General features: G+C 51.4%; 1 protein-coding gene across 2 annotated transcripts in view; it reads right to left on the reverse strand.

Moving 5' to 3' along the window:
• The window catches only part of MN1 (MN1 proto-oncogene, transcriptional regulator), a 112,469-nt gene that overhangs the window by 57,877 nt on the left and 34,401 nt on the right, over positions 1-20,191 (reverse strand). The window contains exon 2 of one of the 2 annotated variants that reach the window (XM_054844264.1): positions 13,364-18,810. The exons of the other annotated variant lie outside the window; for it this stretch is intronic. Coding sequence (XP_054700239.1) covers positions 18,626-18,810 — 185 coding nt within the window. The 3' untranslated portion in view covers positions 13,364-18,625. Of the gene's footprint in view, positions 1-13,363; positions 18,811-20,191 lie in introns of those variants that run through there. 2 annotated transcript variants of the gene reach the window in all.

Here is a 20,191-nt window from a genome sequence, read left to right on the forward strand (position 1 = left end):
AAAATTGTTGGGTTTGCCTTTAGATCAATCCCACAAGCTCAGGCTGTCAGAGGCAATGCTGTGGCATTACAATTTGTTCTTTGGGTCTTTCTAAGAGGTTGGTTTAACAGAGTAAGTTGGGGTTTAGCCCATAAGTTCAACTTCATAAAGCAACAGCAATGGTAGCTCCTGCTGCAGTGCATCGGAAGAAGGGAACCAAAGGATATAATTTCAAATTCTTCCTGTGAGGCTACAGTTTGTGAGGATGGGTGTTACAGAGACTGGATACTTCCAGAGTTCATATGATATTTAACATCATACCTGGAATTAGGATAACAAGCAGAATGCATAGCCCATTGGAAGTGCACCGGCTCCTCCAGGGCTGTTGATTAATGTCCCACTAAGTGCAATAAACAATACAATTACTCAATACCCATACCTCAGAGGGGGAAAAAAGCCATTCACACAATTAATAAAAGTAAACAACTGCCATTATAACTTTCCCCAGCACAAGGACCCCAAATTTACAGGACAAAAACTTGTGCCAGCACATCAAGAACAAGGCAAATATGTGCACCAGTGCTTAACTTTCATGAACCCTGGCCATCTTCCAGGTAAGGATGGCTTCTCCAAATGCTGCTCCAAGACAATGGGCCAGTCACTAATGAAGGGACCACTCTCCAGGGTCATCTAGGAGCCAGCTGTTGCTTTAATGTGCAAAGCAAAACCCAGCCAGGACTGCACAACACAGCTGATCATGGGTGGTTTGCATAGAGATGAGGGAGGGCTGATGTGGACAGCCCTGGCTGCAGCTGTCCCCCGGCACAAGGGTTACTGTCCCCACGGCGGGACGCAGCACGTACGTGAGCCAGCCCAGGCACGGCGTGAGCCCGGACCTCAGGGCAGGGTGCCCTGTGCTCCGGGGGGTGTTGGCTGGGCTTCCCCTCAGATACCGTCAGAGTTCCTAAGACTAATTTCTGTGGAGAACTTCAACCTGCATGTGAAAATAGAAATAAAAGCAAGCAGTGAGAAAATTTCACACCAAACTGTCTGTCTACTGCCTGGTTAACCTATGCACACTGTAAGTTTAGGCCTAACTGTTAGACACAGCTCACTCTAAATGATGAGGCTTACCAAACCTGCAGGAAGAAGTTGTGGTGTGAGCAGCTACCAACCAGTGCAAAGGAAAAAAAAAAAAAGCTTTATTCTCACTGGCTCTCACAATACAGCCAAGGCCCATTATGGTAACCTCCATGGCATTAGTGGATGTTGCGGGATCTAGTTACACAACCCTTTCCTCCTTGTGCAGTGAACCAAAACCTTTCCGCTGAATTCATCAAATTCCCTCCCAAGTGTCCCGCTCCTGGAAGGAACAAATTCCCACATCTGCAGGAGGAGAGGTGCTGTGCCTCACTGTGCACTGAGTGAGAATCAGGCTGGGTGCTGTGCTGCACCCTCGCTGCAGCTTGCCCAACATCAGCAAGAACTACCTCAGGGAAATGAGAACCTGCGGCTCCAAACGTACGCACAGGGTGCCACAGCTCCTGCAACAGGAAGACGTTGTAAAATTAAAATCTGGTCCCCCGCTTTGCCTCCTCCAAAACTAACAGATGATATTTTACGTATTACCCTTTATGATGGAAGCACCAGGCATTAAGATGGCAAGTGATGGACAGGCAGCCTATGCGTGCAGCGGGTAATGGCACACAGCAACGCTGCTGCACAGATAAGCCATTTAGGTGAGTCACTGCAGACTTTCGTATGCAATTTCCTTAGATCAAGGTGCAGCCTGTAGCTGCGTGCCTCCCACATTCTTCCCAGATAAGTTTCCTCTGCACTCTTTGGGCCTTCTTATCAGCCACATGATCCACCAGGTCTTGCTTGCAGGATGTGAGCCAGACTGCCTGCTGATTCCCTTCTCGGAGAAGGCATGACCCTGCCTGAGGGATGCAAAGCAGAGCGGTCAGCCACACATGGTGGGAGTGCACCAAATCTGCTCCGAGGGTGGCAGCCCTGAAGGTGCATTTCCATAGCTTGCATTTCCATAGTGTCACACTGGCAAATAAAGGCGAGCGCTGGGGAAAGACTGGCTCGGCAAGGTTGAGAAGAAGGGTCTCCTCCACCAGCCTTTCAGATACAGAGGTCGCGGGCTCGCAAGGGTCAGCAACCCCTCTTAATATTCACCAAAGTAGCAACAACAAAGGCAAGCTGGGGAAAGGGAAGCGTTCCTGTGGAGTCCCATCTTCACTCTGGATACCACTCTACAATGAAGTTTTTTCAAACCGTCCATAGGTTAAGCTACGGCTTTCATCCCAATAGCAAAGTTCCCGCTGAGCTCTGCCTGCAAAGGCACATCAAGCAGAGACACTCAGATGACATCTCGCCTCACCCAGCTCGCTGCAGCGGCCACCTTTCTCAGCCAGGCTGGTAATTTAGATAACAGAAGAGAGTGTGTCAAATGCATAACATTTAATAAGACCAGAAGAAGGTCAGCAGCCCTGTCTGAGCAGCACTTTGAAAGCTCCCATCTGATATAAATGTTATCTTGGACATCAGCAGTGCTTGGTAAATAAAAAGACCAGTTCCACCTTCCAAAGCAAATTACGGCTTTGATGATGATTCCTAGGAGGCAACTCTCTATTATTTCCCCTTCATACACCTGGGCATTAACCAGAAAGCCAAGGTCACTTATTGCTTTCTCATTCGAACAGTCTGGATTATGTCTCCCTGAAATCATTACCACGTTGTGACAGCAGCTGGGAAGCCCAGCGCAGGCTCTTCCCTCAGCCGTTGTGCAGCTGCCAGGAGCACGCCTCTGAGCCGAGTAACAGAGCGGCCCGGCCACAGCCACGAGCAGCGCGTTGGGACGCAGTGGCCAGCGCAGAGTCTGACTATCCCAGCAAAATCATCAAATTCTTTCGTTCAGATTTGTTGCTTGCATGACATCCGAAACTCTCCCAGGTCTCGACCATCTCCATTTTAAAGCCCGGGTATCCACACGCCTATAGAGAACTGGCACCCGAGAGTATTCGCTTCCCAAACTATGTTTCTCTAGGACCAAAGGTGTGGCTGTCATGAGAACAGGTCACCTACCTGTGTTCTTCCCTTGGCTTTCCGTCGTGCATCGAGCACTGGAGAGAGGGATGTGGCCAGCCCTCCAGAGCCCCATGCCAGACCTGGCGGACAGCGGTGGAGGGGGCAGTGCTCCTGCCCCCGCACCCTCTGCTGCACCGTGCCTCACGTCGCCCACGTGGGCGTTGCGTTAGCAGCAAGGTCTGGTCAGCGGCAAGCGCTTCCTATCGCCCTCGTGCCTTGCTGAGGCAGGCAGAGCTGTGAGAGCACATGAGGAGTTAAGCTTTTTCTTACAAAATGTGTAAAGATGTGGTCTGCACACTTGGTGAGCTGCAGCATTTGTGGGCCAAAACATTTTGCTGCATATTTCTGAAATTATTTGTCAGAAAAGAACGTCAATGACATAGAAAATGAGTTGCAGATGTAACCTTTTCAAGCATCAATAATAACTTAAGACATTTGAAACTAAATCTTAACTCACAAGTGACTACATCACACGGGGTAGTTTCTGAGGCAAGGGCTAGCAGATCAGATGCAGAACCGTAACAGATCCCAGCAATGGTGCCCCCCTCCAGCTCTCCCACTTAGCAAAGAACAATTAAATTCTTGCATTTGCCAAAGCTGCTTCCCTTCCTGGGACCTTTTTTCCTAATTCCCAGGCTGCTCCTGGACCCAGCAGGCACTTTTGGGTGGTGAAAGAGGCTTCCAGACCAAATAGCCAAGTCCCACAATGCACTGAAATTAGGATGGCCAGAGTGCTTTCTCTGAGGTCCAACCTAAAGGCAAAGGCACTCTGCAAGAAAGACTGATGTTTTAACACTTCATTCGCCCCCCACTGCCACAGCGGCCAGTCCGCACCCCAGGCTCCTTGGGCTTTGCAAGTATTGCTTCTTCAGCCACACAAGGGCTGAGGACCCTCACCAGAATGCACGGATGTGCACGCTGCAGCCGTGCTACAGACAGCGGAGGTCGGCAGTGTGTTTCAGTACATGCAGCAACGTCCTCAGTTCTGCGTGCTCGTGGCGTGGGCAGACCTGCAGCCTGCAGGAGCTTTCCTGCTGGCTCAAAGTCCGGTGGAACCATCGCTGCTCTGGGTTTCCTGACACGGCCAGATAGCCAGCGCTGCCACCACACTGATATTTCTGTAATGAATATCACCACTGCATTCTCAGAGGCACATGCTTAAGGAATTTAACTACTTTAATACAATGGGCTCAAATTGCCAAAGAATGTTTGTGCATCAGTGTGAAATCAGAAATTCGGGGAGGGGGTACTTTATCTGTCAAAGGCCAACATCAGGGGGCTGACAGAGCAGACAGTGGGAAGCTGGATTGCATTTGATACGCATCAGCCCATCAAACACAAACAGCCTTTAAAGTGCTGAGAGGCCGAGCCAGCCCCGTTACAGCTGTAACGGCCCCGCCGGGGTCTGACCGGGAACACTCTGGGAGCTGAGCCGGACCTGCGTGGGTCTCCTGGCCTCATCTTGCACCATAAATCACAGAAAAAGGGATACTTCTGAACAGCTCAAATTAAGATAAAATGCCTTCATTGTCAGCCCAGCAACTACCTGTGCCTTGTGTTATTTCCAAGCACAGGATGCCCTGCCCAGGGATGTGCCGGCCACGCGGATGGCAGACCTGCTGCAGCCACGTGTGGAGGGACCAGCGAGCCGGGAAGCAGTGCCGGGGCTGACCTCCCACCCAGCCAGGCCAGCAACGGGACCCGCTACCATCAGTTAATGACTGTTCAACAACAGGCTGCTCAGGATGGAGAGCAACAATGCCCCAGTCCGTGCCACGGGCTGCCAGCACCAGCACACACTGCCGGTCCGTGCAGGAGGCCAACCCAGGACCTAGATCCTGCTGAGATGAGCAGACATCAGCCAAGCGCAGTCACGGCCGAGGCTGGCAGCCCGTGCAGCCGTCCCCAGAATGGGCAGCACTCCTCCGGCCAGCACCCACGGCCGGCTCGGCGGCACTCGGCGGTCCTGGGGCCGGCTGGGGAGCGGACAGCGTGCTCCTGCTGCCTTGCAACCATCCCTCTGCAGTCCTGCTGGAGGGTCGCCGGTGTCTGAAAAGAGCTGAACTCAAATTATTCCAGGGGAAAAAAAACCACAAAACCTTGCCTTCAGATTAATCCCCAGACCTCCATTCTGAAAAGACCCTTTCTGCAGCCCCCCGCTGCTGAGCCTGGCCCCGGCACCTGGGCCCTGGCCCTCCAGCACAGGCTGCCCTTGGGGCTTTTCCAAGGGGCTCTGCAGCCCTCTGCGAGCATGAACACAGCCGAAGGGAATGAATAACACAGCCCCAACATGTAAAAAAATAGGCTTTTCTTACAAAGCAAGTCTCAAATAATAAGTGAAGGAAAAGGAAGGGGGGAAACACGGCTGAGCGACCCCCTCCTAACCACCTCCAGCGCAGCACAGCGTCACTCAGCCGAGCAGGGTGCACGACAAATAATACCCGCTCTGCCGTCGCCCCCGCCCCGGCACCGAGACCCCACGCACCAGGGAATGCAGGGGAACAGATGGATTTTCCATGGGAAGGAGCTGCGACTGCTCCTTCCAGTCAAACATGTCAGCCCCGCAGAGCCATGTGTGCAAAACATTAAACCTGCTCCCTTTGCTAGGACAGCAGCACCGGGAGAGGGCTTTTGGGGTATTCAGAACGAAACGCCCCTCAGCCTGGCACAGGGCAAACCGGCAGCGGTTCACAGGCACCCACAGCCAGGGCCTGAGCCCACCGTTTCTATGTACCCAAACAACCAGGTTTTTCCTGTTCCAGGTGCTTCTTGTCAATGAGATGGAGTAATGGTAAAATATTAAATTGCATTGAAGCAGTAGTGATCTCTCAACACAATGGGCTGCCTTCACCAGGGCTTGTAAGCAAGAGCCTTGATAAGGTGTATCAAGCTTACAAGGCAAACACGTTTAGGAGGTTATTCACACACGGCGCAAGCCACTGGGGTTATTTCAGGCCGAAACCCGTGCAGAGCGCAGTGCTCGACGCAGAGAGATCTTAGAGCCGAGGGTATCAGCCGTTAATTAGGGAAACTGGCAATTCCTAATCTCACCGCATCAAGAATAAGGGACCTTGAGGGTCCATGAATTGAGATCGTTTGATTTAATTACAAATATAACACACGTCTCTCTATCTTTATTAACCTTGGAAATTTGAATAGTTTAAAACAGACTGAAAAGCAGCCCCTGCCGCATCTGCTCACAGTGCTGCTGGGAGAGAAGAAATGGTATTTGCGTATAAGGGATTTCAGACTTAAATCATCAACAGTTTCCCCAGCATCGCTGCCAGCAGAGCAGGTGAGGAGCACAGCGCAAACCCTGAGGCTCTACCAGGCACATGCAGGGGCACGGGCACTGCTGCAATCCAAATCCAGCGTCTCCCAGCCCTGCCATGACACGGAGAGCCAAGATCTCCCTGTCCCAAAATGCGGGGGTGTCCACACAGCCTTTTCTCCCTGCTGGTCCTCCCCACGGCTAGGCTGGCTTCTCTGGAGCTGCAGGAACGGCGCTCGTACAGCTGGGCCTGCCCATGAGCAGGGAGCTCGCAGGAGAGGACAGCTCATTCCTCGCTCTTTTCCCTAGGAAGGTTCAACCACGTATGGGCGTGGGGTTTCCTCGCATTTATGAGAGGGGATGCAAAGCTGATGGGGGAGCACAGTCAGGTCTGGAACACCTTCAGTTCCTCTAAAAGAGGGGAATTCTTTGCCATGGAAATTAACACAATGCTTCTGTTAGCAGCAATGGGAAATAATTTGGAATTATATACAGTAGGTAAATGAAATTGCACGCCAAAAAAGCAGCATCAGAAGCAGGGTGGGTCTGCAAAGTCAGAAGGTAGGAGTTGCCAGGGCTGATGCTGCCTGCAGCCTCCAGTGTTCAGGGCTGCGGAGCCCTCGTGCAGAAGTGCTGTCTCCGGCAGCTGGCAGGACGTGCAAGCGGCTGTCGTCCGCAGGAGGGGCGTGCAACAGAGCGCAGCTTGTTCTGTGCATAGGTGTGCTGCGGTCCCACACAGAATACCTGGTTTTGTTCCTGAAGGACAGGATTCACTTGACTTGGGCATGAGCTGCTCTGTGAAAGGCTTGGAGTCTACCGGCGGGTGCATTACCTCTCAGGGAGGTGGGCAGTCTCGTGCAATGGCAGGCTGAGAAAGGCACAGCATTATTACTGGCAGGCAGCAGGAACCTGAGACAAACTCATGATTTTTCTGGGTTTCATCCCAAAACACGTTTCTTTGGGCTGAGTGATACTCTGAATTGCTTGGCAGACCAAGACTTGGGAGCACAAGCCACAGAATTCAGACCATTTAAAAATGTAAATATTCTAATAAACAACCCAGAAGACCTTCCTGGTATGGGAGGGAGGCATTTTTGGGGATAGGTCTCCACAAAAGCAAAATATTTCCCCAGCAGGCTTTCTACTTGGAAACAAGAAGAACAAATAAGGTTTCAAAACCTAAAGCACTGCAAGAGGTGCAACGCACACTGTGGACGTAGTGCACGTGTCTCTCCAACGCCAGCGTGCTGCAGGGCACGGTGCGGCTGGCCGGGATGCTGGACGAGGCCAGGCGGATGCTCTCGGGGTGCCTTCGAGGCACAGCCGGTGCAAAGAGGGGTGCTGGGGCTGCGGGGCCGGCCTGCCTGCAAGGGCTAACAGCCCAGCTCACCTCATGCCCCACAGCGACATCTGAGAAAAGGACCACAGCTCTTCTGTACAAATGCACTGGATAGATGAATGCTAGGAAGAGCAAAAGGCTAATCCCAGCGCAGGAATAAATGGACGTAAGCTTGCCCAGGCACTCCTAGGCAGGGAGCAGGGTTGCCAGCAGCAGCGAGGAGGAGACCCGAGCATCCTCCAGCAGGAGCAGGGCCACCAGCCTGGCTCGCCGTGTTGCGCTGGCGGGCGACACCAAGGCCTGTGCAGGCAGGACCGGTGCAGGGAGCGGCGAGCCCCACCAGCCCCGCTCCGCCACACGAACATGCAGCATTGGACCGGCACCCTCACGGCTCGTGTCTGACAGAGGTTAAACGGCCCGTTGTGTGCAAACGAACTCCACTTTGCAGCCCAGAGCGGCGCATGGGTGCGAAGCGGCAGGAAGGGACACGTCGGCGCTGCGGCAGCCCTGGCCGCGCGCCTGGTGCCATGCGCAGGTTGTCGCAGGAGTCCCACACGTGTTCACGCCTCCAAGCATCCCCACATGCCGCATAAAAACCACGCTGAGCATGTCCAGCTTTGTTGTTTTAGCCATACTGTAGAGGCGCCTATTTACTTGGGAATCGTATGTTTTCTGCCCTGGTCCTCACTGTATTCAGAACAGTTACTTAGCTTCAATAAGCCCCTTGTTAAAGCCTTTTCCCTTCTGTAATCTCATCAAACTAACCAAAAGGAGTTTGTTCTGAAATAGAGTCCCATTTTGTAACCTGGCTTCCTATAGGAGATCTCCCCATGCGCACTCGGCCCCTCCGCCACAAAAGGGGTCTGCTTGTCCTAGCGCGCTAACAAAACACTGCCGTCTGTTTGGGTTAGCCAGCAGGGGGTTAATGAAAAGCCCGGCCCTGGGGACTCCCACCTTATCTGCAATCATGAATTTATTGAAGAATGTGTTAATGTGCTGGATTTTATTCATCAGGGGTCAGGGCTTTTCAAATTCTTCCTCCCAGCTCCCCCTCTTTCCATCCCTCCCCAGCAAGCTCACAATGCTGTTTAAACAAAGGACTCCCAACACAAAGAGCAAATTTACACAGTAAAGTTTTCTTGCAAGCCCAGAGCAGGGTCTGGAAGAATTCCAGCTTTATAAAGAGAAAAGGGGGTGGGGGGGAGAAAGGGGGAAGGGAGAGAGGGGCATTTTGCAGAGGATAAAAGGAAATTGAGAAAAGTTCCCACCTCCTGAAGCTCAGCGCCGAATATTCTCTGCCAGTTAACCTCGGTGCATTACAAACCCTCGAGGATGTTTCAGCAGGACATGAGCCCTCATAGCACCAAACTTTTCAGCCTCCTTCACGAAGGAGGTCGAAATTAATGTAACATCAGATTTCGGGTGACATTTCAACAGCTGCTTTGTCTGTGGATTAATAACATTAGCCCCTAAAAGGACCCAGCACACATTAACTAGGGCTCACAGTTTTTCCCTTGTGCCAGTTTTACAGGTGGTGATAGAAGCAAGATACAACAGGAAATAATGAGGCTAAGCAACGGCTTACAGGCCTTGCGGTGGCTGCGTGTCCAAGGCCAAGTGCAAACGTGAAGGAGCCTCCGTCCCCACCTCCCGCATCCCGCCCATGCGCCATGCACCGTCCCAGGACTGGAGGCCATCGGGGTCCTGCAAGGCGCTTACCTGCACCACCCGCCTGGGCGCCGCAGATGCACAAACCCACCGCTGCCTGCAAGTGCCAGAGAAAAGGTGGTGTGATTCCAACGCAGCCTGTGCGGCCGGCGGTCTCTTTTCCCCCTCCATCACTTCCAGCATCATCCCCACTCGACAGCTGGGGATAAAGGGTTGTTTGGTTGGTTGTTTTTATTTTTTTTAACTAAAAGGTTAAGACCCCCCCACTGCTCTGTCAATTTTAGTTGTGCTGGTCAGAGCTCTGGGAATTAGAGAACAGGGAGCAATCCTGCACTAATTAACCAAAGATGACCTAAATGATTTTCTTCAGGTCTTGTCACCTCCACTTTCTGCACTATCATTAATAAGCTCTGGCAATGTCTCAGACAGAGGAGAGCTCAGACCAGACCTCACCGCTATTTCCACCTCCGCCCAGCAGGCACAGCGTTACGGAGTTCACCTGAGCAAAGAGTCTTCAGACATTCTACAAGCAAAATATAGGTGATGTTATTGGCCATAAAGCTAAAACTGCTGGGGAGGATACAAACTCTGGTCACCGGGCAGGAAAGTAGCCACTTCAGGCACATGGCTTGGAGACTTTTGGAAAAAGGCAATTCACATTAAAAGAAACCCATCATAATTCCATTTTTTAACAAGTTTCTCAGCTACGAGGATGCCATTGACCCAAATTTTCATTCCTGTGTTTATTTACTTGGAGTTGCAGGGAAAGTGATGCCTTCTGCCATACTCATAAAACCAGCAGCAGTCTGTAAGCAGCCAGCACAGACAACACCCTGGGAAAGGGCTATAAATGACCCTGGGGGTCACTCGCAGAAGCCCACAAGCAGCCACGCAGCACGCGTTTCTGCCCATCTTCGCTGTGTGCGGCTCTGCCCTGGCTCGGACACGCGTGTTCCTGCTGCGGCCCGAGAGGTTTGGAGGGGATGCTCCACAGGCAAACGGCTTCCAACGCCTCACGGGCAAACCGGTCCGAGAGCCGTGCCGAGAGCTGTGCCACGCTCGCAGCCGCCCGCTGAAAAACACGCGCGTGGCGATGCAGCGGCAGGGCTGCCCAGGCTGCCGCACGGCGACTCCTGTTCCCGGCCTTCGTGCTGCTGGGCGGCTGCGGAGGGGCCAGGCAGATCTCGGCACACGGGATCCAGCTGCGCTGCCGGTGGATCCCTGCCTGCTGAACATACAATACATATTTATGGGGTCTCCTGCGTGACAGGAATGCCGAAGCCTCGTGCAGAAAATAAAGGACATAATTAAATCAGTTAAATGGCTTGGGAAAAGAGACACGGCTACAGCCAGATTTGAACTCTCGGCACAGTCTCAGGGCACAGGGAACAACGATGAGGAGAGCAAGAGCTATAAAAGCTCTCCGACCAACTACTTGCTTTTCTTTAGTTAATAAACTATAATCCCTGCTTAACACTGACACAGACCAGAAATGAGCCTCTGAGCACAGAGCACCGGGCACGAAGGTAAGTGTTTGGGGTAAGCAAGCACCCTGCCAGCATCACCAGAGGTCACGAACATTACCAGACGACAAGTAAAGGCAGCGCAAAGAGCAGGAAATCAAAGATCAGTCAGTTCATTTTAATCTGTTAACGTGATGCACAGCGAACAGCGAGCTCGTGCTGGTTTTTTGGAGCCAGGGGCTCGGAGAGGAGCGCTGCTGGAGCAGGAGGGGCAGCTCTGGCTGCTGGCAGCAGCAAAAGGAGCCTTTGCACAGGAGGAGATCTGGCTGTTGAGAAACAGCCATCGCTCACCGGAGGAGCTGCGTGAATCCAATTATTAACAGAGCTCATGGCCAGTTTGACTGGAATAACTGGGGCAGTAAGAGGAACAGCGCTGCATCGTGCGGGGGGGGGACAGGCTCCGGGAGCTGCCCACAGCGGCCGCTCCCACCGCCCAGCCGGTGCCAGGCAGCACCCAGGTGGCTCCAGCCACGGTCGCACTGCAGGAAGGTCCGTCCCCACCGGACAAGCTCCAGAGCCACGAGTGACAAGAGGAGAAAGAGAAATGCTGCAAAGGAGAGAGGGCATGCGAGGGGAGCAGAACGGCCCGGAGAATCCCGAGGCAGCATTTGGGCAAAGTGTCCGAGGCTGAAGCTGCACCGAACGTCTCAAACACCCAGCAGCTGAGAGGGTCCTAACGGCCTCCACGCAGGGGATCATCGTCCCACAAGTGGCTCTTGGGGTGGGCTGGAGAGAGGGGGGGAGCCGAGGAAGACCAGCAGCTCCCTGCCACCCAACCAGGCACCGGCCCCGCAGGGGCACAGGCGGCTGCACGGGGCGAGAGGAAGGGCTCATCTTCTGTGGGCTTCCGCTGCCAAGGCGGCACTGCATGGCTGCCAGGAACGCTGCTTAGATTTCTGTCTCAGGATCAAAAAGAAGTCCAAATTTAAAAAAAAAAAAACAAAACCTAAAATTAAAAAATCAATTTAAATAGTTTTGAGCTGAAAGTCAGGGAAAGACATGCACACTACTTACACAGCAAGGAGCAAAAAGCTGTGAAAATAGGAGATGTACTTCTCAGAAGGGTCACATACAGAAAAAGTAAGCAAGTTATTTATTTTTAAACTTAAGAGTTACAAAGTATCCACATATAATTACCAGATTGACTAAGAGAGAACATTTTGAAACAAAACAGCTTTTTGTAGCCAAAGTTAATACTTTTCTGTCTGCTACAGCTACACGGAGCCAACAGCAGGAGAGGTCTTTAAAGCAGCTCGCTGTGCCCTGCATCGCTTTGTCCCTTCGAGAGCATCGAAAGCATGGTTTGAAAATGAAGCAAAGCTTTCTCCCTGAGCTGACTTGAAATAGCTCTCAGAACCGTTTCATTTTGCCATTTGTGCTTTCAGGGTTACACAACAAGCATTGGCTGGAATACGATGTCTTGGTACTTTATTTACGTTTCGATGCATTACGTACGAGTTACTAGATACCTAATTCAGCATAAACGCTGCCGCGGCGCGGGCACGGCTCGCTGGCTGCGTGGGAGACGCAGCGGCTCATCCTGTTACGCCGCACGCCCGAGCGCGCGGTGCTGTGCTGCAAGCGCCGTGCGGCCGTCTGCACCTCCGCGCGTGCTGAACAGACGGAAAAAACCACGAGAGGCCGAGCACCGCTTCTGCGTTTCCTGCGAGTATGACAGATATGGAAGGTCGTTTCTTCAGTTCAAAAACTATGTGTTTGAATATCGCCTGGGCTATTGCGCTTTTATTTTCCTTTGTGAAACACCACGCGACATTTCTCCTGAAGGACTCCTTGGAAAACTCGCAGGAATGTGAAAGGATGAAGAGTGTGAAATTTGAGTAACAGAGATGAAGGGATTTTTACGAATCTTGGTAAGACCTCTGGCCCGGTTACTTTTTATTCACAGAATTCAGCTCAAAACTCTTGCCAGATGAAGCGCTGGGGAAGATCCAGCACTCCGGCTTACAATAAGGCCCGGAGGAACCTCCTCTTGTACCGGGGATCCCCTGAACCTGGGGAGGAGCCTCCTCAAAACTCAGCTGCTGCTCCTGGGGAGTTCCTTTTCCTCACTGAGCCCCGATTACTACCGACGGGGCAGCTGAGCAAACCTCACGGATTTGCCGTCTGTTGTATCAGAGGAGAAACGACTTCAGCTAAAGAGACGTTTCTGAGTTCCAACCTTTGCGATGCCCGTGTCCGTCACCATCTGACCCGGGGGCGAGGGGCTGGATCCGGCTGCGCGGCTGCGCCAGGAGCTGCCGGGCCGGGGGAACCAGCCTGCCGGAACAAACCTCACCCCCGCGCCCCGCTGCAGCCCGCCGGGCAGCGACGCCGGTCGTCAGCAAGGGCTGCCCCAGAGCACGGGCGACATTTGTACCCGCCACCGCGAGGCCCGGGGCTTACCTGTACGTGAACAGTAGCGTTTCGCTTCTTCACAGCTTGGGAAAAAGGGCTTACTATAAAAATTAACAAACATGGCACAAAATATACAATAGCCACCATTAACATCATATTTATTGTTATTTAGTTGCTCAGTAAAACATATACAGATATGTACAATATGCATGAATACAGAAGACTGCACTTTACATATTTAAAAAAAAGAAAGAAAAATAACACTCAATTTCATGAGCTATTGTCACAGTCTTCCAACCAAGCATTTAAGAAATGAATTTAACAAGAATAAAAAAAAAAAAAAAAAAAAAAAAAGATTACAGGATTGCCTAACACACAGCAGAGTCAAGTTCTCATATTTTACATGTGCAATAACATTTTTCAGAAGAGTTTGCTATGCAGTACGGATTACCAGTGTTTTGAGTTTTTTTTTTCTTTTCCATGAACCAAATTTAGTACAAAGAAATAACATCCTTTTGCTTAAGGCTGTTTTAAAGCTGTAATATTCTTGGGTAGTGAATAGTGATAAAGTTATAACTGCCGGAAATCACAGCCTGCAGTTTCATCAGTCAGAATCTATGAGCGGATGGACTCAAACCAACAATTTTAATAGAGAATTTCTAAGACAAAATTAGACTATTTCCTCCATTAGCCTTAAGCAATAAAGGAGAAACAATTCTATAAAAATGGGTTATGCTCTTACACACCATCCATTGAACAGCTGTGAATCTAGTAGTTGAGAAAACCTTACACTGCAGCTTAACAAAAATAATCAAAATTTACCAGTTTTGTTTCTGTCTGCGTTCCCCCACCCCCCCACCGCCTCCCGCCCTCCCGGCGCGTTCCGCTGACCGGTGCTCACCTCGCCCCTTCCCTCCATACCAAAGTGTGAGCCGTGCGCCTTCCCGCCGGTGCCGGACACCGAGTCCTGCTTTGGGAAGGCCAGCCAGCCTCAGGATGGCCACGTAGACGTACAGATGTGAAAGAGCTCCCTAAATGACCCGGATGACATCACAGTTCTGATGCTCGTCCCCTTCCACCCTGACACACAACGCAATCCTCACCTATTTGATGAGTCACCATAACTAAATGAGTCTAACCCCTCTCTCACTGACGCTTGAACAACTGAGCTAGAATAGCAGAGAACTAGTAACCCTAGGGAAAAGGGATCTGGAGAAAACTCCCGAGAGTATTTAATAAGTAAGGCCTATTCTTTTTTTTTTTTGGCAAAGAGATATTTTATCACTCCTCCCAATTTAAATGCCAGAGAGATTTTCCTCAGTTTGCTACTACATTTCACCTTGAAGACTAAAAGTGCAGCGTTTCTTTTAACAAATACCAAAGGAGTCGGCGAGCTGGTCGGGAGGGCAGCGATGGCCAGGCTCCCCCCGCCCGGCACCGGGGGGCTGCGCGGCAGAACCCGAATGCCCGGCAAGGCAGGGAGAAGCCTCCAAAACAAATGCGAAGCCGCATTTCAGCCGCTGCTCGTAATACAAAGCAAAGATTGTGCATATCTTAATGGCACATTTACCCCAGGTCTTTGACTTCTCGGTACCACGTCCCCCCGTCTGGAAGCCCTGCAGGACAAGCAGGTGTGAGCTGACGTCATTCTAGCGTCACCCGGACATAAAACGTCACTCTCTGTCGCACCGGCTCATCCTCTGACGGAAGCAAGCCTCGAGCCGTGCGGCTCAGCAATGAGGGCTGCGAGCGGAGGCCAGACCTCGGGCACAGCCCAGCTCTGCCACCGACGTGCCTTCGACCCAGCTCGGGTGGGCGCTGTCTGTGCCTCAGTTTCCCTCTCCACAAAAGAGTGCAACTTACCTCTTGCACAACAGACTTTTACCTACAGCTTTCAAACATGCTTCGGTTGGAAGTATTATTGTTCACAAAATTAAATCAGCTCAATTATTACCATGTAGGGCTATGATGATATTTTATATATGGTAAAAACAATTTCAGCGTGGTCAGCGTCGAATTAATGGAGAAAATAAGTACAATGAAATTATCGCAGGCAACGCAAGCTTTGTGGCAAAGCTGTAGCCTCCTGCATGTGCTGTCAGTACCAAACACACCAGGTTATGAGCACAAAGCGCTGCTTGTCCGGGTCACTCATATGTACCGTTTCTGTTCTGATCTTTGGCACAAAGCAAAGAAACCATGAAAGCGCAGGTTGGTCCTGGCGTTGCTAACACCTGCCCCGAGTAGAGCTTCCATCGTCTCCTTTTGCTCAGTTGATTAAGTCACTGAAATTAAGCAAGATTGAACGGGTAGGAGGTTAGCAAAAGGACTGACCATGTTATTCAGCAAAACCACATGGACATAAGGCCCAGAAGATGGTCAACACTGTTTCTAACTCCTCGCTGTCTAGAAATCCCGTCCTCCCACTGCGCCCACCGCACGGGCCCAGCAGTGCGGGAGCAGACCCACAGCTCCCGCACTTCCACGCCGTACAGCTCAGCACCTGAAGGCACGTCCCCTGGCTTCGGTATAGCCCGTCCTCCTCATTTCACAGGATTTAAAACTGTTAGGATTCCACTGGTTTTTAAACAATTGCTTCCACTTTGTGTTTCTATGAGCAAGTGAAAAAGAAAGTCCCGGGGGGAATGAGAACAACTCCAGGAGAGAAGCAAAGCTGCAGAGAGCAAACCAGAAGAAAAGGGCGGGTGAGACCAACTGAGTCACTGCGTTTCTACTTAAAGGAGGATTTCTCTTTAAAAGCCATCTGAAATGTGTGATGCAGCGCTCACTGAAAGGTCTCTTCCCGGTAGCACAGGGTGTGCATCCCTGACCTCAGGAAGCCTGAAAAACCTGTTCTCTTGAATGCAGCAGGAAAAACTAAAAACAAAGCAGTAAGCCATCGGGGCTGCGCTCCTGTACAGGAATGCCACCAGACCATGAACTCTTCCTAAATGCTCAGCGCTAAGTGCTGAAACGCGGTATCACGTGTCCAGGCATGCGTTTCGCTGGGGTTACTCCCGGCAGGAGCTGCCAGGACGGGGTGGGAGCTGCGGACCAAACCCACCGCAGCTCGCCCCGGCACACAGAACCCTCCTCAGCTCAGCAGCCCCCAAGTGCTTTGCTCGACAGGATTTTTAAGTTAAACACGTAAAAATTTAAAAGTTAAACACATATTTGGGTGAACTGGGACTTAAGAAATCACAGGCAAAGAGGCATCTTCCAGAGTGAGGGCTAATTATCATTCTACCAGGAGATGTTTTACTGGGGACGGTGATATTTTATTGCAGGGACAGGGGAGAGCTCTGAGCTTTCAGTAGCACACGCACCTACAGAAGGTACAAAATCTTTTTGTTCCAAATCAAGCAGGCGTGAGGCAGCTCCACAGCCAATTGCTCCGGGATGGGCAAAAATCCTCATCCTCATGGCAGCTCCAGCTTCAATACAAAGTAAAAAAAATACGGAAAATCAAGGTTCAAAGCTCCCAAATTTATCTAAAGTCAAGATAACCAGACCCGTAAGAGGAAATCAATCCATGCACGGTTAATAAGAGCACATTCCACTAACATTTCCAAACACTGCGAGTCTCTCTGAAGCCACGTATGACCGAGAGCGAGGATTTCAGACCACCCCGTGCCATTGGCATTTTAGGCAGAATTCCCTCTCCATTGGTGTCTACTGAGAACATTACTTCAAAATAATTCAAGGCCCAGCACAATCATCGAAGATAAAATACAAAGCAGCCTTCAAACCCCATCCCTTGAGGAGGGACACATTTTGCGAATTCATGACAGAAGTAATAAATAACCCTAGAGAGGCCGACCTTTATTTCACAGCTAAAACCTAAATCTCCAGTGATGTTATTAAGCTTCAGGGAGCAGAGGAAAGCGAGCTGGCCTGAGCGAGGCAGGACGGCTCACACTCCCTGTACACAGAGCAGACACAAATAATGGACAGTTACGTAAAACCACAGGAGGGTCGGATCATTGTGTCAGTCGTGTTTTTTATCTGGTTTGCTTCCAACTTTCTTCTGGAATGAGTATTATCTATCGCGAGCAGGAAAGTATGGTTTTCCTTTTATTGTGTGCATCTAGTAACACTGTTCTTCAATGCATGGCAAAAACGGGGCCTCGAATGAGTTTGGGGGTTCTAACACGGGGTGTCCCTGCCCTGGCAGATTAGGAAACACTGACCGTGGGCATACAGCCCCCCGTTCTCCCCTGCTCGGGCCGTCCCCCGACCGCTGCCCCTGCACCGAGACGGCTGCGGCAGGAGCCTGGGTGCCCCACGGATGCGTGCACGGGCTGCTGCATCCTGCTCCCATCAACAGCATCTTCCTTCAGCTAAAACCGGGTGAAAAACGGGCAGAGTGGGGCAGTGCTGCCTGGCAGGCGGGGCTTTGGGGACACCGGCCACAGCTGGCGATGGACCCGGCCCCAGCCGTGCCGGGACACGGCGCCACGGGACAGCGCACGCAGGAGGCTCTGGGGGATTTCTTCCTCCAGCGGTGATAAAGTGGGAACCGTGGGAGCATCACCAGGATCAGGAGGCTGCGGCCACGCTGGGGAGCAGCCCCCGCTCCGCCTCGTGAGCAGAGGGGAGCCCGGGCGTTCAGTGGAGGAGATAATGACTCTGAGTTGTTAAATAAACTTCCTGTTAGACTTATTTAGAAAAACACCTCTATACCTTCCGCGGCTGTGTCTGAACCGGCCCGTTCATGACAGAGCTCCGTCTCTGAGCGTCCTTGCCTCGCAGGGGGAGGCGGAGAGCAAACGAGGCTGAACATTATTAGCAACAGAACATCATTTTCTCAGGAAAGGGCAGGCTCGTTGCCTGAATATTCAACAGAGCATTAACTGTTTGGTTTGTATGTGACTGGCAAAAGCTGGGTGTCAATATAATATATAATATAATGATGACCATTTCACTTTAACCGGCGTTTATTCCTGAACTGCTGTTCTTCAGGATCACCATTGTAATAAGCACTGAACAAAGCAAAACAAAACAAAACAAAACAAAACAAACAAAAAAAAAAGTAAAACAAAGCAAATGAGGAAGAAGAGGAGGAGGATGATCTTTGTCTTATTATGACATACGTGACTTGGACATACGCTGAGATGAAAAAAGAAAAGGCCTCATCTATAAATGTATGCCAAGGTTACAGAATAATGGGAAAAAGTGGTCTAGCAGGAAAATCTTAAGCAAAAGTGTGCTAACTGCAGAAGGGTTAACACTGGTAACATACTGTGGCAGAAGATTAAAAAAAAGTTGAGGTTTACTTTAAATTAACCCTTTCCAGTCCATATGCCACTAAGCAGGTACCAACCTAGAAAAATAGTCCACCTAGCAGTAGCGGCCTTTTGAAATTAAAAAGAGAAAAAAAATAATTTCTTTTGTTCAAGTCAGGGCGGCCACAAAAGTCCCAAATCTGTTGGAGATGTCCGAGTGCAGGGACCTCCACGTCGGCACCGCAGTCCGGCCCTTCGCCTCGCCCACGTCGTCCGTGCAGTGGACCGAGAGGCACTGCAGGTGGCTGCCGGTCTGCGCCGTGGCCGAGGTCTTGCTCGGGGGAAGGTCGTGGGCTGGAAAGGGTTCACAGAGAGAGCGTTAGGAGAATGGTGCAATGCAACCCCATCACCTCGCACAGCCGGCGGCACACGGGAGCAGGGATGGCCCCGTGTCTCCGCACCCGCCTCTGCCCTGCCGGCCCGCGCCCCGGCTCCTGCACCCCCGGCATCCCCCGGCATCCCCACCGCTGGCACAGCTCCCTCTTCCCACCCCACAGCAAGCTTCTCCAGATGATTTTTCACCATGCCAGAGAAACACCAAAAATATTCTCTTTCACATGCACTTGTTTTAAAGTAAACCAGCAATACATTTGAACGTTGAGGATGTATACACGACTGATTACGGATGTCCTGGATCGCAGCACAATTGGGAGTTTTCACTCCTCTTGCACCCTCCGCTACCTGAAATCGATACTGAAACCTCCCCAAGCAGGAAAACAGCCCCGAACCCCCCGTGTCCTCCAGGTCATTCCCATTGTCGGTCTCTTACGGGCAGCACAGGTCTCCCTGTTCATCTCTTTTAATGGAGCACCACAATAACACTTTTCTAATAATTTCTTCATCTTAGGACTTTGTATGATCTTTAGCCACCATTAATTTCTGTTAATCGCTGAAACAACCTAAATGATGTCCCGGGCCTTCTTCCTCCGGATTTTACAGTTAATATGAAGAGTAGCTAGAATTGTTCCTTCCAAAGTATACCAGCATGTACTCATGACTCGTTCCCACTGTCACCCCATTACTTTTCCTTGCTTCCACTCTTATTACTTTCAAGTAATCTGTTGCAAATATATTTTTCTCATCTTCAACATTTGCCTTGGTGCACGTGTCCTCCCCCTGCCCAGCACAGCCGGGGACACCTTTCTGTCATCACCTTCTTCCTCGCTGAAATCAATGACTTCTTTAGTTCTCCTCCACTGCTCGTCGTCGAATTACCACAAAAAGCCCAAAGACGAGCCCCCCACACACACTTCAGCCCTCACCTGGTAAATCCTCACTTCCTCACCAGCCCCACCACAGGCTCCTTCTGACGGACCCTCTGAAACAGCCAGGCACCGGCTCTTCCCCACCCCGGCTGGGGCTGGGCAGCCCGGCGGCCGACGCAGGCTGGGGCTTGCTCCCCACTCCCCAGGAGCCAGCCCGGGAACACAGAAAATCCTCTCGGAGATAACGCGCCCCCGGGAATGCCGCTGCTTCTGCCAGGGAGGACGCCCGAGCCGATGCAGACAGTCCCCCCAGCCCTGGAAGGAGGGCTTTTTGTGGGATAAAACCAGTGAGTAAATAGAGGAACGATGCAAGACAAAAAAGCCAGCAACATCTTGACAGGCAGCCTGCATTTCCTCCCATCCACCATTTCGTTCGTACCCACCCAGAGCACAAGCGGCAAGAGCAGACG

This window comes from Grus americana, chromosome 16 (assembly GCF_028858705.1).
Source record: "Grus americana isolate bGruAme1 chromosome 16, bGruAme1.mat, whole genome shotgun sequence".
NCBI classification, from domain to species: Eukaryota; Metazoa; Chordata; class Aves; order Gruiformes; family Gruidae; genus Grus; species Grus americana.